This window comes from Athene cunicularia, assembly GCF_003259725.1.
Source record: "Athene cunicularia isolate RWA chromosome 2 unlocalized genomic scaffold, athCun1 chr2_part1, whole genome shotgun sequence".
NCBI classification, from domain to species: Eukaryota; Metazoa; Chordata; class Aves; order Strigiformes; family Strigidae; genus Athene; species Athene cunicularia.
This window is the reverse complement of record NW_020799095.1, coordinates 64,194,312-64,218,301: the sequence shown is the minus strand read 5'-3', so window position 1 is coordinate 64,218,301 and position 23,990 is coordinate 64,194,312. Positions and strand designations below refer to the sequence as shown.

Below are 23,990 nucleotides of genomic sequence, written 5' to 3'. Positions count from 1 at the left end.
TGTACCCTTCATGTGAACTGCAGAAACCTTGGAGACACCCAGAGCAGCAGTGTTTCTCCCTACACAAAACAAGGTACTGTAATGATTTCTAGATATTATGTATTCCATATACTCTTGGATGGTGTTGGTTTGTTAACAAATGCATAGAAAAAAAAGGATGCAGGGATCTGAATTGGAAACAACAAACGCTTGGGAAAGTAATTGACTAAGATGACACAGGCACAGTCTAGAAGGTGGAAGTCTTAAAAATATATAGGAAGAGCAATTCATTGTACAGAGTTCTACAGTTTCTAGAGCTCACTGACTAGCACATATATCATAGCAAAGTGGGAAACAATGTGTTTAAGTCAGCTAATTTGTTCTTCTGCGCTTTATTTCTTATGAACATCAGGTCAGGTCCTGGTTCGCAAGCTACCCAGGACACAAACTTCCTTTATTCTAAGGCCTTCCTGTACCAACCTGAATAGCCCTTAATCCCTGCCTAGAGCACTCAGCTAAACCTGTAATGCAATTGACAGATAGCAGTATTTGTGGTCTACTGAATATGGAAACCTTGTCCTGCAGAACTGTGAAGCTGGGACCTGGGCTAGCACTGTAAGACAGAGTTTCAGGACATTTTGAAAGCCAAAAGAGAAATCCAGGGTGCTTAGCATGTAACAGCTGGGGTGGTGCTTGCCCAAGCATTGGAAGGAGTATTTTGTCCTGTCCTAAGAGAATAGTCTTGACTGTTACCAGAGTATTTGTTCACTACGGTTGTGAGCATCTAAAGGCTCTTGCATAAATTGATGCATAAAAGTTGTCATAAGAGGCAGTCTCTCAGTATCCTCTAGCACAGGTACTGGTGAGTAACATTATCAACTGTCACTTCAAGATGCTGTAAAGGACAGTGCAATAAATGTCCTGATGAACAAATACAAGGTTGGAGGCTGCTTTTTCCCTAACCTAATTGATAGCTGGTGTTATCAGTGAAAGAGGACATGATAAAACTTACATGACCTTATAACAGTTAATCCTCCTTGTTCTTCACACAGATAAATATTTTTAGAAAGCCTTTAAATCACAAAAGAAACTTAAAAAACTGAAGAGAAACTTGCAGGTGCATAGCAGTCATAATTAGTGGTTTGCTTATAGTATGTTTTCTCCCTTTCTGTGCAGGCTCAGAACAATGGAAGCTTTGAATAAAGCAAACACAAGCTTTGCTCTTGACTTTTACAAACATGAGTGTCAGGAAGATAGTGACAAGAATATTTTGTTCTCCCCTTTGAGTATGTCATCTGCCCTGGCTACTGTTTATTTGGGAGCCAAAGGTAACACTGCAGATCAGATGGCAAAGGTGAGTCTGGGCTTCAAATGGTAGCTGTCTGAAAGGGTTGATCTCTTGAAATAACATCCTCTATACAAGAAATTTACTGTGATGGAACACAGGAAAGCCATAAGCAGAAAAATTACTCTCAACAAAACTCTACACACATATGTGCCAGCTCCCGTTTCATCCCTGATGTGCACTGCAATAACTAGACCAGTTCTCCACTTGTGCAGGTCAAAGAACTAGTGTACTCTAGCCTCTGGAAACGGGCCCCCAACAAATGAGAGAACTGGCACTAGTGACATTGTCTCCTTTTAAATCCTTTTAAGCCTTTTAAATGCTTTAAATAAATCAAAGCAGAAATAAGGGATCTTTATCACAAAGTTCAGTAACTTGAGCACTCATTAGGGAGTGGGAGACCTGGATTCTCCTTCTACTCTGCCACAGACAATTTCCATCTCACATCTTACCTCTTCAGAAATTACTTCCCACAAAAAGACTCTCCCTTGTAGTTATTAATAAGTTTTGCACTTTATTAAACATAAATCCACACCTACAAGTTCAGAGAAGAAACACGGTGAGACTGCAGCCCTTTCTTTGGGGTATGTATTTTACAGGCAAAATTATTTACTGAAATCCCTAAGTTGTATTTGTGCAAAGTTCATAGCTTTGTCAGGCGGCAGTGAGAGCAGCTCCAACACAGAGTTACCTAGCTTCCATCAAACTAGGTAAGGCTTGTGAGTTTGCACGTGCTAAGGCAGAAGTTGTCCCACTTGTTAAGGCAGTGATCTAACTCCTGATTTACAGGACAAAAGGTCAGTAGGGGAGCAAAGGAGTGAACTTCTGATAGAAAGAAGGGAAAACAATAAAAAAGCATAGGTCTTCTGAAAAATGTTACAAGGTTAGATGCACCCTTCTGTAGCCTGGGTAAGGTGCACGTGCCCAGAGCAAGGGATTTAAGGCATGAAAATGCCTCCATCATTTTCATGCCTTCTGGCACATAGCAGCTCTCCATTTAGACTTCTGCTTTGGTAGTTTGCATCTGGAGATACGTGTGTCTTCCCAGCTATTAACGGGTCAGCCCAGGGCATAACTCAAAGCAGGCAGACTCCTCTAGAAAGGCCAAGTACATGAGAGTTTTGCCCTGCAGCCCTCATCTTAGTGTGTGCAAGACATTTTGTACACACAGGCTTCAAGACCTAACCAATGATTTCATATTCAGTCAGGGCTGGACACAAGAATAAAATCTGAATTTGACTCCATCACCATCCCATGATGTCACTGAAAGATTCTACCGAAACAGAAAATTTTCTTCCATTGCATTTATTATTGCTTTTTCTACTATAGGTACTTCACTTTAACAAAGCTGAAGGAGCCAGAAATGTCACCACAACCATAAAAATGCAAGTCTATTCCAGAATGGAAGAGTATCTATCAAATCGATATGCTTGTTTCCAGAAGGTATCTCAGCAAGTCTAGTGATCAAGCTGTGGGCATGGTTACATCTTCTCTTCCTTGTTTTTTCCTTCCATATTTGTGTTTGCTTATGTTTGCTTTCCTCAGTTGTAGTGTACACAGTTAGTTGGTACAGCATCCTGTGATACCGTCACCTAATGCAATACCTATTACATGCTTCCCCTTTTTAGGCAGAATTGCAAAAACTAACCTCAAATTTGCAAAATCTAAAATTTAATGTTACCATTTTCTGTCAATAGATCTCTTGATCTTTTTCATTTCCTGGCTCTGAGGAGAGATTTCTTTCTCAAATTATTACTGTTGAACAGCTAGCTATTTAGCAACAACATGTTCTTTGAACAGGCACAGCTCCTACCTCAGAGAACTAATCACAAGAACAGAGCTGCTCTTCCACACATTTGATTGCAGCATCAAGACAACAAAAACCAGAATATTCAATTTTCCAGGCTACCTATGCTTGGTATGTTTCAGAAATTAGTCTCTATTTCAGTTGAATAGTTAAGAAAATTGACATGTAGGAATTTCCCAGGGTAGACCAGTTGCTTGCAATAAATCTTAGAGGAATAGAAATCATTATATTCCTGAGATATTTATTTGACATACTGGCAGGTATCTTATACCAAAGTATATGTAATTTAACATAGCAGAAAAATACAGAAAAGCAAATGTAATCCCTCTGATTGCATCGACTGAACAGTCAGTAAAGGCTGTTTTTCCTCACTGACAGTACAACCATGGTCAAGCTCTTCTTCCTGCTCTTTCCCGTAATCCTTATTCTTTGTGGGAGTGAGCCATTTCTCTGCAGTCTGCCCACAAAGACCCAGCAGCCACGAGTTCTGATGAATGGGAACTTAGATCCACATCCCACAGCCAAATCCCATGGCGGGAAGATTTATTTTAGGGGCTATGTCAACAACCCATTTGCACTGCATGAACAGGAGAGGGATTGTTCCTCATGAGTAATGCTTGTCCAAACTGTAAGAATTATAGAGCGCTGTAGGTAGGGCAGTTTAGAAATGTAAGAGTCTGTTCGTATCTCTGATTCTGATGTAATTACAAGATGAATACAGCACAGGTCCAGATTTTTAGTTTACTAATTCACAACTTAACTTCCTTGAGCTCATTTGAGCCCACATTCATTTAATCTTCTTACTTCAATTACTGCAACATAAAAAACAAAACAAAACAAAACAAAAATCACAAAAATATTAGCATTAAGAGCAAGATTAAGAAATTTAGGGTCAAACTTTCCAAGTAACACACCTGACTTTCATAAATGGAGACACATAGCCAAATCTTCATGTTTTGTTTAACAATTACAGTTTGTTTCTCATTCTCTGGATATACTTGGTTTCACAATCTCCACTTAAAATCCCTTAAATGTTTTACATAGTTCAGTCTCTTAACACTTGTATTCTGAGACACTTAAGGTGCCTTTACCACATCTGCAACTTTTAATATTTTCAAATGATTGTTTTAATAGCTATCCAGATTAGAACACCTATTGTGTTGCAATCCAAGTAACAGATCACCTGAATAGAAATACTTTACTTGGAACTCCATGAAGAAAAAAATTAAAAATTTTGAAATATTTTACACAACAGATGAATAAGGTATTTTCTTCCTTTTCTCCAAGACAGAAATTGGCAAATCAGATAATATCCACAGCGGATTTAATGCACTCAACTTCGAAATCAACCAACCCACTAAAAATTACCTGCTTAAAAGTGTCAACCAGTTATATGGAGAAAAATCATTGCCTTTCAGTAAGGTAGGTGGGCCATTTATTCAGATTATATAGTGCCGTTTAACCTTTATGATCTGTGACCACTTATCATAAACCACGTACTTATAAATATTTTTCATTGCATCTGTGAATCATGTTGTTATCCTTAACGTAAATGTTTTCTATGAGACTTTTCCTGAGTCTTTGAACACTAAAATTTTAGGTTTATGGGATGTGTATCTAATTTCAGAATGATTTGGAGATGAAGTGACAACATTTAAATTGAGTATTTTCACTAAAAAATACTTTGTTCCTTTGACAAAATGCTGTGTTTGTAGTCTATGTAATTTTTATCATGTTTTCTCTCTATTTGGCTGTAGTTATTTATTAGTGTTCGTATTGGCAGGCAACAAACATAAGACCAGTGTCTCTCTTGCACTGCAGGAATACTTACAGTTAGCCAAGAAATATTACAATGCAGAACCACAATCAGTTGACTTTGTGGGAGCAGCAGATGAAATCAGAAGAGAGATCAATTCCAATGTCAAAGACCAGACTGAAGGTAAGTTCCAGTCTCTCCTCTCCCAATTCAAAAATAACCTGTTTCAGCTTTGAACAAAGTCTCTGTACCCAAGGGGCCCAAGGCAGGTAAACAAATTTACCTCAGAAAGGTAAATCAGATCGGTTTTCCTAAAGTAGTCATCTACTGACAAGCCTTACTAAAAATAGTGTCCTCCATCTTAATGTGGAATGGGAATCTTTGTAAATTGAGGTTACCCCAGTAACCACATACTTGCAAATAATCTCAAGCTAGATGCATGTTATATCGGCATTTACAATTTCCCTGGTTTATATCTGCAGAAATTGCGCCAACGCTTATGCCAAACCAATAAAACTTCACAAATGTGTAAAAGTCCTTCTGTTTTCTCTAGGTAAAATCCAAAACTTGCTGCCTCCTGGATCCATAGATTCACTCACCAGGCTAGTCCTGATAAATGCGCTCTACTTCAAAGGAAATTGGGCAACAAAGTTTCAAGCTGAAGCTACCAGGCAGAGGCCTTTCAGAATAAACACGGTATGGGAATATACTGCCCAATATCCTACACTGCAAGTGGGAAAAAAATTAAAAAGATAGGGGAGAGAAATTCCTGTCAATCTTTAAATCCATGAGGCATGAAAGTTATTTAATTTAAAGTATACAGTATATTTTCTTCAGTACATCTTCAGCACAGATACTGCATTCACATACTACTACCTGAAGCACAAGTAAAATTGTCAAAAGCTGACTTGAAACAAACTTCCATTCTCTGAAGGCAGGGAAAAAAAGAGGTGAACAAAACTGTATGGGTTAGTTCTCTACATTTTAATTTTTAGCCATGTGACAAATCAGAGTGGAATACAACTTCCCTATAATGGGTGTCATCTGAGACAGCTTAGATAGCTGGCCTAGCCTCCAAGTGCCGTTCCAGAAGACCAGTGGTCCTGTACAGATCCTATGTCCTACCACTTGGAGCTATAAGGATGTCTCAGATACTCTGGGCAGCTTCTACAGTAAATACAATAAACCTCCACTATGCTACTTTAACTCAGTCCTTTACTGTTCAGTCAGAATACAGATAGCAAACATTTAATTTGATTTGTTGCAGCATACAACTAAACCAGTGCCTATGATGTACCTCAGTGATAAATTTAACTGGACCTACATAGAATCAGTACAGACTGATGTTCTTGAACTTCCATATGTGAATAATGACCTCAGCATGTTTATCCTGCTACCAAGTGACATCACTGGCCTCCAAAAGGTAAAGCAACGGAGAACATAAATAATCTGAAAAACTGAGAATATATTTATTTACTTACTTTATGCATGTGTGAGGTAAAAGACCAGACTGCAGTCATGTTTCTAGGCAGAAGGGTACTAATCAGGTTCAAAAAAAAGAGCAAATCCCAAACTTGGTCTAGCACTGTGAAATTGAACCTCTTGGAACTCAGACTAGATTTCTTACTCTTGGCAGCTGGTACTTCTGTCGTTCCTAATCTTGATCAGTCCTAGAAACGGGTAATCCAAACCCCACAAGACTGGCTCTTCTTCCAGCTGAACAAGAGGACAGAAAGCCAGCCCTGATAAGGTGCACTGTCTGTACCAACTGAGAAAGACATGATTACATGAAAAAAAAAAAACCAACAAAACACTAATTGGGCAGCCCCCATTACTTTCCAAGATGTCCAGAGCTGATACATATGGACACTGCCACCTTCTGTAAAGAAACCAGTCCTGCCTTTGGATAATAAACTTACATTCTCAATTACATTAATGGGTGTTCTGTAGAAAAAAAGCTCTTTTCAGTAAATTCTAAAATGTAGGGAAGACAGAAATGTGAACAGCAAATCAACAAAACTATTGTTACTTGACACTGATGATTTTGTTCTACAAGTATTTAATCCTGATATATTCCCTGACAATTAATGAGAACAGTTCAAATACTGCATTGACCTACCATAGAGCAACATACTCCTCTAGTCAAAAAGGTCTCCAAATTGGTCTTTCACTACGGTTTTTCTTGTAATCTTAAAACAGCTTGAAGAGTTCTCCATTTAAGAAAAGAGAAGAAATAACCCTTAGGGCACAGGTTTCTGAACACTCTAATTTTCTGATTTTTTTTTTTTTTTACTAACCGCAGCTAGAAAGAGAATTGACTTTTGAAAACTTGTCTGCATGGACCAGCCCAGAAATCATGGAGAAAATGAAAATGGAGGTTTATCTGCCCAGGTTCACGTTAGAAGAGAAATATGACCTCAAATCTACTTTGAGCGGGATGGGGATACAAGATGCCTTCATTGAAGGTCAAGCTGATTTCACAGGAATGTCAGAGAATGGTGACCTGGTTTTGTCACAAGTTTTTCACAAGTGTTATCTGGAAGTCAATGAAGAAGGCACAGAGGCAGCAGCTGCCAGTTCAGCATCACTGGCATCACGAAGTCTTGGTGCTACTGTTATTTTTGTGGCAGATCACCCTTTCCTCTTCTTTATCAGGCACAACAAGACCAAGAGCATCCTCTTCTTGGGAAGGTTCTCTTCCCCTTAGAAACTCAAACATTACTAAACAGGCTCTTGCAACAACAACAATGAGCAAAATATTTACCACTAAGAGCATCTCAATAGTCTGTGCACTTCTTAAATTCTTGTCTGATAGAAGGGAGCACACATTAAAAATAACCTGGAATTCAGGCCTCTGGTTCATTTTCCTGGCCAAAGAACCTGAAAATGGCAGCACTACACTATAAGCACCAAATTGTGCACAGAACAACATTGATGCATCTTTTCAGTGCTTTCTAAACAAGAACTGCCACAATGCAGAACAGACTAAGTTGATCTGAAACAGTAATTCCCAACATGCTTCCTTTGGTACATAAGGAGAAAAGAAACAGGAAAAACTCCTTCCTGTAGAATGCTGCTGCATCTCCATTGGTTTCAGCTCACTAAATTGGTCATCCCAGGAGGGCTACCTTGCCCACATTCTTGTGAGTTTTATATCAAATTTGCAGCCTGGCATAGCTGGTAATGAAATAAACTTGCAAAATCCTCTGTGTTCCTGATACTGGTGTTTCTTTCTTGCAAGCAAAGGGACTAAAACATGTACTTTGTAATCTTTGTCACACAACAATTGGAAAGTATTGAACTACACTCGAATTGGAGGAAAACAAACCACATGTGCTTTGAAACCTTCTCATTTGTAACCTTTCATGCATTCAACGCTGTTTCCAGCTCAACACTGCACTGCTTTACTCTAATTTGCTTTGTCACTTATTTCACTGGTTTGAGGCAAGACCAAATTGAGGAATCAACCCTGTAATACTAACTCCCTAAGTGCTTTCTGAAAGATTACACACAAATCTCCCAGTACAGATTTACTCCTGTCACAGCTCTTTCTCCTAAGGAGACCATCCTAATCAGTCATGCATGTTTGCAGGGCATGATTCTAACTCTCCGAATTCACAACTGAGAGCAAAGGACTGGGTATCTTATGGGACTTGCACACACCAACAGCATCTTACTAGAAACATCTCTTCTTCGAATGGCAGGACTCCCTCTTCCTGACAGAGACAGGTGACTGACACTGAGTTATTTCTTTTTTCTTCCCCGTGGCTAGCTGCTTCCAGGGTCCCCTCTGGCTCTGCTTCCCAAATGGGAAGGAGCATAGGAAAAGCGTAGTGAAGAAAGTGCTTTTTTTCTATCCCCATACACCCTCAACAGCACCGCCTTCTGTCTGTCTCAGTTGTGAAACATGACACAGGATCCCTGTGCGGACAGGTGCAATTCTGCCGTGCCCTGCTTCACCTAATGCAAGGGCTTCATGTCCCCACGGCCTAGACTCTTAAGCACTTCCTGATGTGCCTCAGGAATAAAGACAGGAAATCCACACCTGGGAAGCCAAGGAGGAACAAAGCTATGGCAACATGCATCCAAACTCACTCATAGGCCTTTAAAGTCAATGGAAATGTGAGTCACCTTTTCTCTCTCCTTCAACTATTTTAAGCATGATTGAAAAGATGACAAAATTAATGTTGTCTTGGCAGTGCTAGGTCACTACCAAGTTGCAATAGCCACAACACTTGAAGGGTGAATTGCACATTAGGGAGTAACCTTTTCCCAGGGTGAGGCAGAACAGCACTGCAGAATGTTACCTAAAAAGTTTGGGGAATCTCCATCCTCAGAAGGGCTGTGGCTGACTTTATCTACTGATAGCCCTGCTCCAAGAAGGAGGTTGACCTCTGGATGTCCCTTTCAATTAACAAGTGTGATTTTCTCTCTCTTGTCAACAGCCATTCTGCCTTGCCACCTCCCTTCCTCATTCTGCCTGTCTTCCTTGCATCTTGACTAGCAAAGGGAGCTAGCTTGCTCACTCTCATCATATTTCTCTGGGACTTGGAGTCTCCGACTCGGTCTTTCCCTCCACCTAACCATTCAGCTGACCCTTCTCCTATTCTGATTTCTTGAGGACTTACTCATCATACTAAAACTAATATTTGTTTAATTTCTGGCATTTCTTCATTGCCTTGCACAACCTTGATTTCTGTCACTTTTTAGAAGACTTGACCCACTCTGTTCCTGTAATCGGCTTGCAGCAAAATGCTTAGCACACATTACAGTTTCCTTCCCTTCCTCCATTCCCCTTTCCCTGTCCCCCAGGGTCTTACAGTTGTTGCCGACACCTTCTCCTTCCACCATCCATCCAACAGCAACCCATTTCTCTTCTGGGACTGCAGAGTGACAACTACTGTGCCATGTTTACCCCTGTTGTATTTTTTCACTCCATCTTTGCTCGAGCCCTCCCAGTGGGTTTGTTTCAGTTCTTGCCCTCCTTTACTACACACAAGTATTGTGCCCTATCTCAGTGTTTTGCAGTGTTTCTCTCAAATGTTTCCCAGCCATGATTGCAACGACTGCAACAAAACCAGTGGAGTGTCCATCCCTTACCCTGAATGGTCCTTCTTGGCTTTACCTCTGTCTACGCTCATAATGAGCTTCAATCTGAAGCTGGACTCCCATTGTCTAATTCAACCACTAAGCTTGATGTTTTATGCTCATGCGCTGCCTTTGAAACCCAGGAGTCACAGATGAACATAGATGGAGAGGAGAATCAGACCGGCAATATCTGCGTATATCCAGAAATTGAAGCCAAGCATTCTAGTTGTGTAACCTTTTAACTAGTCATTTATTTTAAACAACAAATCAGTTGCGTCCACAAAACCAGAAGACCATTGGAATGGGTGAACTGTTCTGCTATCCTGTCAGTTGGCTACTGGGTTGTAACAATAGACCTGAGATTTTAATTTCATTGTCCTTTTGAAATGTCTAAAGCTGAAGAGTAAGCAGGTCAACAAAGAGGACAAAATTACGTAAGATCTTTTGGGGATGTGGTAGAAAGGAGCTTTGGGTAGGCGGAAACAACCTGGATGTAGGGAAGAAGGAAAGGGAGGTGCAAGCAGTACTATATTTCTACATTTATTCATTGCTTAACACACAAACGCAGAACCTGGCCGAGGACAAGACGTAAGACTTCTCCCTCATTGGATCAGAGGTAAATATTTAAGCCAATTTAAATAACTTTTCTGATGCTTTAAAAAAGTTATCATCTGTGGCTTGCATAACCGTATAGGTAATTTATAATATACCAGTATTATATTATATTATTCTTGCCTCATGTTTTTCTAGATGTCAATCCTTATAGAAAATAAATCTGTGAGGCTAAGGAAAACTGCTAATTTGGGTCATAACTGACCACAGGAGGAAAGTTTTCTTACGACAGTAACTGTCTTATTAATAAAATCTTCAGTTTGATAAAGGAGTCCCATACTTCAGGTGAAGAAAAGGCAATTTTCATTCTGCAATGGCACAGCACTGCACATTATTAGGTCAGGGACTCAGAGGAGTATTCATTAGCGTAAAACAGAGAAATTCCAATCCCGATGCTCTCTTAGTTGTGTTCTCCAAGGAAAGAAAATCACTCTGTGGTACAGATTTAGTACAGACAGCACGCTGACTGACAGTAGAATTGTAGCGGTTTGGCAGCTAAACACTTGATACCTACCTGTAGACTTCAGAGATTGAACCACAATTTCTGTTGCTCCTTTCCATACATATAAATCTTAATAATAACAATAGTAATAACAATAACATTTCTGGTCTCTTGACTGGAAAAAAAACATTGGGCAGACATCTTAAAGTATGAAATATTCATAACCTCAAGGAATCTTCCAGTTTCTGGGGCAAATAAAATTGCTGGAACATACAGAAGGGGTGGTAGGTGCAGATCATGAATAAAAACCAACCTAAAAGAAAATAACAGCTTTGCTATTCATGATACTACTCAGAATAGGTGGCTGGCCAGGAAAAGCACATGAGCCTAGGAATTATGCATACATTCTATCTCAGTATCAGCTCTCAATTCTATACAAATCTAAAGTGAAGTAGTGGGAGACGCAGGCATGTTGTAAACCTATGTACTAAAACTGCATTTAGATTCCCTTGGGAACATTACTTTGATAAATCATGAGTTAAGGACAAAAAGAAAGAAAAATATGCAGCTTACAAATTTGCACATTTTGAAAACCAATGGCAGAAAGAAACACAAAGAAAACTGCAGCTGTATAAAAGAGGACATATGTACAATTATAGGAAAATATTATCTGGATAACAAAAAACCAAAAAGAAATTGCTGCTTGTAACAAGTGGCAAACAGTATCTGTGTGGAAGATAAAACATACAACTGGGCTATTAGTTTTAGTGGGTGCCAATGCATTGTCTTGCACATGTAGGATTTCTCACTAATATGCACTATGTATGTAATTTTAAACATTCAACTAGTACAATTCTGCCTGTTGCCTCTTTTCAGGTTCTAGAAATGGAACTGGCCTCAACATCAGTTGGCAAGTTTACAGTTGATCTTTTCAATAAGCTGAATGAGACCAACAAGGGCAAAAACATTTTCTTTTCTCCTTGGAGCATATCATCTGCTCTGGCTCTGATGTACCTGGGTGCAAAAGGCAATACAGCAACAGAGATGGCAGAGGTAGGTTGCTCTATGAAGCATACACCCCATAGGATACCTGGATGCAAAATTTGGTGTTAGATAGAAAAACTTGCCACTACAATGACAAGAAACCAAGGCAGACCAGAAAATATAACAAGTGAATGGTAAATTTTATTCATTTCATAGCAGGTCCCTCACTTTTCCACTAAGAGGAAGTGTCCTGTGGGTATCACATGCTGAGCACAGACGTTCTCTGAACCTGACTTCTCCTAAATTATTCTACATCTTCTAATTTATCCTGTGATTCTGTGATTCTGTCACAGATGGGATATTCCCTTTGAGAAGCAAAGAGAGGATGCCAATAGCTCCTAACTAATTGGCAGGAGGCTTGCAAGTCCCAGCACCCTCCCTCTCTCCCCTGGCCAGGATGCATCTTTCTATCTTTGTTTATGCTTTCCTTAACAACTGCCTGACAATCCAGACAGAAAATAGGAAGGGCTTTTGTATCTCCACATCTCCTGACTAAATCCTTCCTAATGCCACATGGGCACACTGTTGGCTCAAAGAAAGCTGTGGTGCTCAGCTCTGCCCAGCACTCGCTGTCACTGCACTCCTGTTCAGATGCCTTTGTACCATTATTGTGGGGAGAACCACTTGGGTTTGCACAAACACATTGCTATTGCTGAAAGCAACATCTGTGGAAGGGAGTTCAGCCTTTCAGTGTGAAGACAGGAGCACTGCATTGATGCTCTGGGAGGGGGACAGTGCTACTCGTTACTCTATGGGATTTATGTATACTACAGCTTCAGCATCTCTTTGATTATTCACCTAAGCAGCAAATAGTACAGTGAGTTATCATAAGGAGCAAAACAAGACAATCATTTGATCCTCGTTTGTCTTTAAGTCACGCCAGTTCCCTCATGCCTACTTCTTACCTTTGGAAACTCTGCTTGCAGGTTCTTCATTTCACTCAAGCAGCAAGAGCTGAAGGTTCTTCTGTGGCCAGACCTTCTCGGGGAAGACCAAAGAGAAGAAAAATGGTATCTATTAGAACTGAAATCCCAAGATAAAGAATCTCCAGAATCAAAATATCCAAATATACCTTTAGGACTCCACTATTTCTTGTGTGCACCCCTCTTTAAAGTACAAATGCCAACATACTTCACAATAGGTTCAAGTTCAGTTCCTTTCACTCACTCAGACTCTAAAATGCATGGAAGGACCAGTCACTGGGGTAGTCTGGAAGGTTTTCTATACAGAAAATGAGTTAATCCATTCATAAACAGAGCCCTGTAAGTTGCAGTGATGGTAAACTTGGAAAAATAAAACGTAAAAGAGGAACACAAATTCCTCTCTCATATACATCACTTAGCATGTTCTGAAAACTTAATGCAAAAATGCAGTTGCTGAATGTATGGTCTCTCTTTCCAAGGATACTGAGCACGAGCAAGCTGATGATATTCATTCTGGCTTCAAAGAGCTCCTGACTGCCATCAACAAACCCAGAAGCACCTACTCTCTGAAAAGTGCCAACCGCATTTATGTGGAAAAAACCTTCCCATTACAGCCTGTAAGTTAAATCTCAAAAAGGAGTAAGAAAAGTTGCAAAAAATATTTCTCATTTTAATTACTTGCCCTTAATAGGGCTGGTTTGAAGCTGACTCTAAATACTGCAAACAAGAGCCCTGTATTCCAGTCATAAACTTAACTTGAGAATACCAGTCAGTCTGCTTGCAGTATTTAAGGATGCATTGCCCTTTGACTGCAGTGTAGGGATTCCTTCTCATGCAATATGGCTTTATTACTGGAACCCTCAATACATACAATTGTAAATGAGACATTAAAAGAAACACATCCATGGGATGTGCACAGCCTTCCTTATTTCTCCAAATAAAAGTGGCAACAAGAGAATTTTCTGTCCTTTGGTTATTTTTTAACTGTTAACTCACAGTCCAACAGAGAGTAAAAAGCAAGATCCTGCAGTCCTCTAGGCCCAAGAAGATATCAAGTCCAAGAGCTAACAACTTCTCTTTGGGACTGAAAACTCTAGTATTAAACTTTTTGTTTGTTTTTGCTATTTTTCAGATATACATACAGCTCAGTAAGAACTACTACAAAGCAGAGCCACACAAGGCTAACTTTCAGACAGCACCAGAACAATCCATAAAGGAAATCAATGCTTGGGTTGAAAAACAAACTGAGGGTAAGCTGATCTCAACCCCAACATCCTTCTTTTTCTATTCAGTCAGCCTGCCATTTCCTCTGGGCAGGTGCCCTTGCCTCCCCACATGTTACTGCAGCAGTCAGGTCATGCCTTCCAACATGGACAGTGAGTAGAGATGCAGTGGGAGGACAGAGAAAGAGTAGCACACTAAAGCAGCTTCAAATACCTGATCCAGACCTCAGTGAGCTCCTTGGGGAGAGTCTCATTGTCCCTGCTGTGCTCTGTATCAGCTGGTCCTCAAGAACAACTGCTGCCCTGTCCCTGCACCCAGGCACCACAGGCAGAGCGGACAGAGGGAAGAAACACCTCTGCCTACCAGTGTGTTCCAAGGTGTGTGGGGATGCCTACCTAGCTGTACCATCCTGCACTGGCCAGAGGCAAGGTGCTGGCCTCCTTTTACCTGGCTTAATCAGATGGCAAGGCAGTACCTGGTTTTCTGCTTTTAGATGCTTACCATGAAGCTGTGACATTTTTGGGAAAGGAGTCAATCCTAGCCAGGAGAACAAGGTGGTAAACAGCTTTGGAAACTGTAAACAAACTAACTGATTTACGTCAGGGGAGTATTTTAGGGAGTAGGGCATTGAGGATTGGACTTTTTCACTAAGGAGTTGAACTGAGAGAAAAAACAAGCAAAGTATGTCCTCACTGCGCTGCACTGGAATGAAACCTGACTATTCTGATTTCAAAAGGCAAAATCAAGAATTTGTTGGGTTCACAAGATGTGACAAGTGCCACCAAGCTGGTTCTGGTAAATGCCATTTACTTCAAGGCAGAATGGAAAATGAAATTTCATGCAGAAAATACAAACCTGCAACCATTCCGACTGAGCAAGGTAAGCTCCTCTGGTATCCTTCTTACCATAAACAGCCTGGTAACCACAGCTACTGTGGAAATCTTTCAATTTCATAAGTCTTTTATGTATCCTTGTGGTAACTAGACTCTCTGTGAAAAGCTGGCTACAGCAAAATGTGTCAGTCCTCAGTTCACTGCAACATTAAGATGCTGCTCAGGTAAATGTTAATGAGCTCCAGATAAGAGCTACTGTTTTCAAAAGCGCTACAGTTAGTTAAGACCTTTTTGTAAAACAGTGCTAAAAGGTCTATATTGCAAAAACATGATTTTGAAAGTCCAAGCTTCATGGACAGGACCTACATGCCATGTCATGGCTGAGCACAGTACCTGGACCTCTGTGCTGCGCAGCCTAGCTGGATGCAAACATACCTGTTCAAATACAGCTGCAACAGGGTACCCTGAGTGGATGCATGGTTGGGCGAGACTAGAAGAAATATTAACAACATGTATTCAGAAGAGATTCCAATTAATTCACATCAAAAGTAAAGAGCTCTGTGCTATTTCCACCAACTGTATCTTCTGCCTTCTGATCAGCACATATAAACCAGCTGCTTCCCTAAATGAAGGGATGTGGATGTTAAGAGAGGTTACATACTCCTGCAAAGGTGACTGCTTGCCAGGAGCTCCCCTCATCATGAGTCCCTTTGCTCAGACATTAGTATTATCTTCTGTTAAGGGCTGTGACATAGAGAGCAACCAGCTACTCACTTTTTGTTGCCAGCAAGAGAGGAGACCACAGAAAAACTGCACAACACTTGTCTTCTTAAACCACAGCCATTTCTCTGCTGTAGTGTTGTAAGGCCATACCCCAGAGCTGCTCCATCCCCCTAATCATTGCAGACATTTCTAACTCTCTTCCTCCCTCCCCTGTGGGCTGCTGTGCATGTTTTGGGGAGAAGAGAAAAATCAGCCAGTTCAGTCCCCAGCAAAATGCTCTGGGACAAACACCAAGATGACCAATATTGTCCTGTCAAGAAAAGCTTTGGAAAATGAATGGCAAATCACTGTTGTAAAAGCTTCATGCAAAAGTTTTCCTCTCCCTCCACTGCACTGAGTCATCATCAGCCTTCCTTTCAAGGAATGATTTCTTACTTATAAATAAATACTTTACAGAACAAGACCAAGCCTGTGAAGATGATGCACATGAGACATACATTTCCAGTTCTCATCATGGAAACAATGAAAATGATTGAGTTGCCATATGTGAAACATGAACTCAGTATGTTCATCCTCCTTCCCAATGATATCAAAGACAGCACGACGGGTCTCGAACAGGTAAAAAACTATGCTACATCCATTTTGTATCACCACCCACTCATTAAAAGGATAGCCTGTTGACCATACCTTTCCCTTTGAGAACATGCTGTTTGATCTCTTCACTAGCTCAATTAATTTCCATTAATACTTACCTGATCCCAAGAAAGGTCCTCCACACTGAGTGCCCTTAGTTTGGTAAGAACTGAAGACAGTCGGTACTGTGCATAATCAGATGCTTAGCTCTCCAAGAGCCCCAAGCCTGACACCCAATCCTACACGATCTGTAGGGATTAAACCTCCCTTCACCACATTCAGGAGGGCCAGTACTGCACAAGTAGTCACAGCCTCTTCCTGAGATAATAGACACCTCCATGGCCTGAAAGATTATTCACCATCGTGTTCTCATTCTATTTGCTCCCATACACATTCATTTCCTGTCTGAAAAACTAGGATTTTGGTGAGACTGCGTTTGCTACAATAATGTGATCTGTCACTGTAGTTACTACCATTGCAAGATTGTTAAAATCTTGGCATCTACCATGTCAAGAATATCATTCATTTCTCTCCTCCATTTGATCTAAGCTGAACCCTGCTGACATAGTGCCCAGGACACAGTGTGGCAGTTAAAGATTTTGCTGGAAGCAGTTTGTTTTAAAATTGCCAAGGACATACATGCAATTTTAATACCTGTTTCTATTGAACTGGATCAAATCACCTGCCACACATCTGGCAATCTCTCAGCAATTTCCTTCATATCAAGACTGAGTTAAAAGAGAGGAAAGAACTACCTCAAGGGATGGCAGCTGCAGGTGTTGAGTGCCCTGTCTTTCTTTTGCAATTAATTTGGCAGGGATGGTGCTCAAAACTTTGCAGCATTAAATCTCAAATATTTTTGCACACCCCACCTCTGGTGATCAGTAAAGTCAATTTATATTTCATGCTTTTGGCTAAATGTTAAATTTGCCATTTAAAAACTGTTTAATTCATTAAATTGCCATAAAATTGATTGATAGTTAATTATTTGGTTTTTTTCCTTGTAAACGTCAAATTCCTTTTCTCTCTTAAATGATAGCTGGAAAGAGAACTCACGCATGAGAAGCTGTCTGAATGGACTGATTCCAGAAATATGACTGAAACCCTTGTGGATCTGTCCCTACCTAAGTTCACAGTGAAGGAGAGATATGACCTCAGTAGTAATCTGAACAGCCTAGGAATGCGCAGGGCCTTCAACAGCAGTGCTGATTTCAGTGGAATGGCTGAGAATGGTGATCTGTTAATCTCCAAAGTTTTGCACCAGGCTTTTGTTGCAGTTGATGAGAAAGGCACTGAGGCAGCTGCTGCTACTGTAATTACATCAGTAACAAGTGGACCTCTTGACCATGCTCTGAAATTTAAGGTTGACCATCCTTTCCACTTCTTCATCAGACACAACAAATCCAAAACCATCCTCTTTTTTGGCAGATTCTGCTCTCCCTCAGAATGAGTTATTACTTTCTCCCAGGCAGGACCCAAGTTTCACTGTTCAATGGAAATGTATTAAAAGTTCAACCTTAAGCCATGTAGCCATATGTACTGAAAATGTATGTCCTTTTTCTTCCCCCCTGCCCCCGCCAAGTAAGACAGCACCCAGAGACCACTCTGTGCCTCAAAGACCATCCCTCTGCTGCTCCTTTCCATTGTCCTAATGAGACAGTCCTCCACAGAAAACAGTGCAGAATTCTGCTCCCTTGTATCAAAAGCTCTCTGCACATAGGCCATCATCCAGTCCCATGCCAAGTGCTGACTTCAAGGGAAATGCAGTTCATTCTTTTGAATCTTGCAGAGAGGAAAAAAATCCCTGAAAGAAAAAGAAATAAACATGTAGAAATCTATATGGTCTCTTTTTCTTTCTGGGAAACCTGCATTTGCATTACAATGCAGTTTCCTTATGTTCATTTCAAACGTAAAGACTGTTGAAAATTAACAAAATTTAATACAAACCCAGAATAATCTCAAAATGCCCCTCACCTTGTCCTGTCTTACCATTTGTATACAGACACATTACATTCATTCTCTCCTGACCTTCTAGCTTCATGAAAAAATGAGGCGGTGAGGGAAAATGGTTCAGCCCTTAACATTTAATCACTGATGTCTAATCACTTTGCATTTTTTCCTCATTATGCTAAACTCTGTAGGTTACAGTTGATAAGAGTTCCAATCAGCAAGAATGCTAAGAAAACTATAAGCACCATGCTTCTTGCTACCTCTTACTGATATGCAAACTAAACCCTCCAGAAATCAAATCTGCTTCCTCTTTTTAACATAACTATAGCTGTTTCCTGGCTAATAACTGCACAGTTTCCTTACTACCTGTATCATTGATCAATGTATGATTTATGTGATGATTTATGATGAATTTTGTAACTTAGGAGTGCATCTCAGGCAAGATAGTCATGGTATCGACAGAAACACCAGTGAGATTTTGACTGATGCCTCATAAATTTACTGCAATCTGCATTTAATCCAATAAATTAATTTGAAGTTGTGTTTGTGTTATTCAAGACACTGATTTACGTGGCTCTCTTAGAGCATCATGTAAGGTGCACAGCTGGAGCACATTTCCATTCTTGCCATTCCGAATCAACCATCACATCATCACGATTGACAAAGTTGACACAATTAAGTGTCTTATTTCCACTAGGCTCCAAACAGCTCCAAAACCACTGTCATTCAGTCTGTCATCCTAGGCATTTACTAAACATACCAAATCAAATTAAACTCTGTGATGAGCAAGTTTTTGCTCACAGAGTCAAAGCATTTGAACTTTTCTTTTTAAGCATTCAGTTTCCCATTTTTGACTGCTGCTTATTGCACTGTCATCCCCACCCTGGGACTTATTTCAGAAGGCTTTTTTTTTTTTCTGTCACAACACACTATAAATAGAAAGTGTGACTAGAGCCTATAGCCCAGAAGAGCAGCTCCCAAACATGCCTTTTGCCCATGTGCAATAGTGAACAAGTAATGCTGCACTGGCAACATCAGTTCCCTTTGTTGGCTTGTGAGGGCAGAACTTGTGCTTTCCTGTGGCCATGAGGAATAGCATAAAGTTTTGTAGCCATTGTGGTTCTCAGTAACCTCATGTCAGAGAACATTATCTAAGGAATAAGATTTGAATGCAGGAGGGAGGTACTGTAATTACAACTCACTACCTCCACAAAAGGTATTCTATTTGGAAATATATCTCCACCCAACTAAGTATACCTGCATCTTCTTCCCTGTACAAAGTGCTGCTTCTAAAATCAGTGCCCTTCCTTGCCTGTAACCCTCAGCTCAGGGTTCAGATATCTGTCATCCAGAACCTATGCTGGTGAGCCTAGTTGTGTGGTGTTGACTCAGCTTTACTGAGAAGTTTGTTGTTGAGGTGTGGAAAAGCACACAAGTGAAGGCCCATGTAAAATAAGAAAAGTAAAAACACAAACAGAAGTTATTGTCAGGATGGAATAGTCAGCATAGCAAGGCTTCAGGAGGAGAAACACTTGCATGAGGAGTACAAAATCTCTTTTTTTTTTAAAATGAAGAATGGAAGACAACTAGCAACTTTGAGTCTAAGCTTCTTCTAGGGGGCAATGAAGGCCAGCCCTCCTCCACTTGAGTGAAGCCTGGCCAGCAAAAACTCATCAGGGTGGTAAGCATGTTAATTCTTAGCCTTGTAGCATGTTAATCCTATCTCTCTGCTGTGTGTATTCAACAATAAGTAATTACTGGGAACTCCTAAATTGTGTATACCCAGTTTGAAGAGTCATTTCATGTAAGAGTAGAAGTTACCCAAAGAGGTGGGAAGGGTTCCATGCCAAACCAAATAAAAGGTCTTCTCATGCTAATTTTTGTGCATCCCCTCACTCATACCACACTGCAGGGCTCTGCAAAGCGGTACCTCTGAAGCTCTCCGAGGAACTACAGCACAGTGTCTGCCAGCTGGTGAGAGTGCAAAGGGTCAAACAGGCTGGGTTTGGTACCAAGATACTCCCAGTCTCAGATTTACTTGGGAGATGATGCCAAAGAGCACACCTTCCAGTGTAAGACTTGGGATGCAGGTGAAAAGGGTGAAAGAGAAGAAAAGGAACCCATCCAGGGGGAAACACTCTTTAGAGCTCAGCTACTGCAAGCAACATTCAAAGCTGCTTCATTTGTGTCTCCCTGTACTATTTTCATGGTAACCACTGTCTGGCTCTCAAGTCAGGTTAACCCTTACAGAATCACAGAATCGTTGAGGCTAGGAGTAACCACTTGAGGTCATCTGGTCCAACCCCCTGCACAAGCAGGGTCAGCTAGTGCGGGTTGCATGGGACTGTGTACAGCTGGGTTTTTGTACACCTGCTTCCACTGATGGACACTACACAACCTCTCCAGGCCACTGATGACAGTGTGTGAACAACCTCATAGTAAAGAAGTGTTTTCTTGTGTTTGGATTGAATTTTATGTTTTTAATCTGTGTCCATTGCCTCTTGTTCTCTCAGTGGGCACTACTGAGAAGAGTCTGGTTCTTTCTTCCTCATTACATCCCATAAGGTATTTATGTACATAGATAATATTCCCCTGAGCTTTCTTTTCTCCAGCCTGTAAATCCCAACTCCTCAGCCTGTCCTCATATGAAGGACGCTCCACCCCCTCAATCATCTTTGTGGCCCTGTTCAGAGTGAAGATATGGAAAACTGTGTCTTCCTTATACTAAAGAGCCCAGAACTGGACACAGCACTCCAGCTGTGGTCTCATCAGGGCTGAGCAGAGAGGGACCTCCCTCAACTGCTGGCAACACTCACCCTCATATAGTTCACCATGCTTTTGGTCTTCTTTGCTGCAAGAATGAACTGCTGGCTCATGCTCAGCTTGCTGTCCACCAGAACCCCAAGGTCCTTCTCTGTAGAGTTGCTTTCCAGACAGTCAGTTCCCAGTGTGTACAGATACCTAGGGTTATTCCTCCCCAGATGTAGAACTTCGCATTTCCCCTTGTTGAACTTTACAAGACTCCTCTCCTCCCAACTCTCCACTGTGTCCAGGTCCTTCTGAATGGCAGCACACACTCTGGCATATCAGCCACTCCTGCCTGTCTTCTATTGTTTGCAATATTGTTGAGGGTGCACTCTGATGCAGCATCCTGTTCATTAATGAAGATGCTAAACAGTACCGGTCCCAGTTTTGACCACTGGGGTATATCACTAGTGACTTGACTCCAACTAGACTTTGTGCTACTGATCACTGCGGGAGAGCTGAGCACGCACACGACCAGTGTGATCAAGCAATGCCCGTTTATTACAACTAAGAAAGCCCTTTTATAATGTTCTCCCGTACACATAAGTAACATGCAGTACAAGTCCTCAAGACTGGACAGTTAACTTAGCCCGCGCTTTAAACCTTCTTATGATTGGATAAAAAGTGCCACATCAGCCCTGCCAGGCTTCCTGCCTTGTGTAACTTCCTCTTCCATCCCAACCCCTTCCGGGGGCTGTTTGTCTCGTTGAGTTTCTCCCCCCTCATTCAGGGTCACATCCTTATCACATTCTTGCTCGGCTGAGGCTCTTATCAGTCTTGTTCTCACGCAGGATTGCTCACATGTCCATTCTCCAGCAGAAAGCCCTCTAGAATCCCAACAGATCACAACCCTCTGGGCCTGGCTGGGTTCACTTTTTACACTCGTACTTTGTCACCTTTTCTATAAGGATGTTATGGGAGACAGTATCAAAAGCTGTACTAAAGTCAAGGTAAACAACATTCACTGTTCTCCCCTCATCCATCAAGCTAGTTAACTCACTGTATAAGGCTATCAGGTTGGTAAAGCATGATTTCCCCTTTCATAAATCCATGCTGACTGCTCTTGATCAACTTCTTGTCTCTCATGTGTTTGGAAATGGTTTCCATGAGGATTTTCTCCATCATCTTCCCAGGGACTGAGGTCGGGCTTTTGAAGTCAGTTCTGACATTTGCCCTCTTCCAGTCTTCAGAGACTTTTGCCAGTCACCAAGGCCTTTCAAAGACAATTGAGAAGAGACTTGCAATGATATCAGCCAGCTTCCTCAGCATATATGGGTATAAGTCATCAGGCCCCATGGACTCCTGTATATTCTATTTCTTTACATGCTCCTGAACCTGGTCTTCCTCTGCCAAGAGTAAGCCTTCCTCTTTCCAAAATTTTTGCTCTGGTCTCAGGTATTCCTAAAGGGTGGTCTTACCAGTAAATACTGAGATACAGAAGGCACTGAGTATCTTGACCTTTTCCATGTTCTGTCACCATTTCCCTTGCACTATTCAGAAGCAGACCCATATTTTCCCTAGTCTTTTTACCTTGTACTTGTCATCTCTTCTCCTGCTGACCTTCACATCCCTTGCCAGGTTCAATACCAGGTTGACCCTGACTTTCCTAACCACAGTCCTTCTGGGTCAGGTCCCCTGCTTCCACATCTTATACACCTCCTTTTTATGTCCAAGTTCAGTTAGGAACTCCTTGTCCATCCATGCAGGCCTCCTGTCACATTTGCTGGACTTATTCACTACTTGTCAGAACGGACTATTCATGAGCTTGAAGGCAGTGATTATTGAATATCAAACAGTTCTCCTGGACTCCTCTTCTCTCCAGGACCATATCCCATGGGATTCTTCCAAGCAGAACTCTGAAGATCTCCTGAAATCGAGCTGAAGTCCTGCCTTTCGCCCTGTTCCTTCCTCTTAGGATCCTGAGCTTCATCATCTCATGGTCACTGCAGCCAAGGCTTCTTCCGACTTTCAAATTCATGATCAGTTTTTCCTTCTTTCTCAGTATCAGGTCCAGCAGAGCATCATTCCTTGTTGGCTCCTCAATCACTTGTGCCAGGAAGTAGTCATCAATGTACTCTAGAGATCCCCTAGTTTGCTTGAGCCTTAATGTATTGTTCTTACAGCAGATATCAAGGTCATCCCCCATAAAGACCAGACTTCTTTCAGTTGCTTAAAGAAGGCCTCATCTACTTCCTAATCAGGAAGTCTATAGCAAATACCTACTACAACAGCATCTCTGTTGGCCTGCCCACTATCTTGATCCATAAGCTCTCAAATGACTCCTGACCTATGCCAAGGCAGAGCCCTGTGACTTCCAGCTGCTCTCTCACACAAAGGGCAACTCCTTCTTGCCTTCCCAGACTGTCTTTCCTGAAAAGCCTGTATCCCTCCACTGCAGCACTCCAGTCCTGTGACCTATTCCACAATATCTCTATGATCCCAGTGTGGTAACAGCCCTGTAACCACACACAGACTTCTAACTGCTCCTCTTTGTTGCCCATGCTGCCTGCATTAGTGTAATAGCATTTCAGAGAGGCACCCAAGTGTGCTGATTCCCCTGTACAGGGTTGAGAGGTTTTCCCTTAAGGCTCTTCCGTAGGCACTTCATTCTTTACATGCTTATGTTGGAAGTGGCTCCACTGTGGCTGTTTTGTTGATTGTTATGTCCCTCCTGTTCCCATCATCCCAGGCCCTTGGCATGCCTACCATATTTGAAACCTCCTGTTTTGTGGAAGAATCACTCTCTTCCTCCATCCATTTCTAGTTTAAAGCTCTGCTTAGCAGGTAGGCCAGCCTGTTGACAATGATACTTCTTCCTGTTCAGTC

The 23,990-nt window shown here is 41.3% G+C and overlaps 2 protein-coding genes across 2 annotated transcripts; both read left to right on the top strand.

Annotated features, from left to right (window-relative positions):
* Positions 1-7,594, top strand: LOC113476603 (serpin B10-like). The gene is made up of 8 exons (XM_026842403.1): positions 1-73; positions 1,156-1,333; positions 2,654-2,767; positions 4,419-4,553; positions 4,953-5,070; positions 5,441-5,583; positions 6,155-6,310; positions 7,190-7,594. Exons 2-8 carry the CDS (start codon positions 1,166-1,168, stop codon positions 7,592-7,594), a joined length of 1,239 nt encoding a protein of 412 aa, XP_026698204.1. The 5' UTR covers positions 1-73; positions 1,156-1,165.
* Positions 7,595-10,534: 2,940 nt separating this feature from the next.
* On the top strand, positions 10,535-18,113 carry LOC113476297 (heterochromatin-associated protein MENT-like). The gene is made up of 8 exons (XM_026841716.1): positions 10,535-10,591; positions 11,906-12,082; positions 13,000-13,083; positions 13,476-13,613; positions 14,129-14,246; positions 14,957-15,099; positions 16,233-16,394; positions 17,449-18,113. The coding sequence occupies exons 2-8, from the start codon at positions 11,915-11,917 to the stop codon at positions 17,857-17,859; spliced, it is 1,224 nt and encodes a 407-aa protein (XP_026697517.1). The 5' UTR covers positions 10,535-10,591; positions 11,906-11,914; the 3' UTR covers positions 17,860-18,113.
* The last annotated feature ends 5,877 nt before the right edge of the window (positions 18,114-23,990 follow it).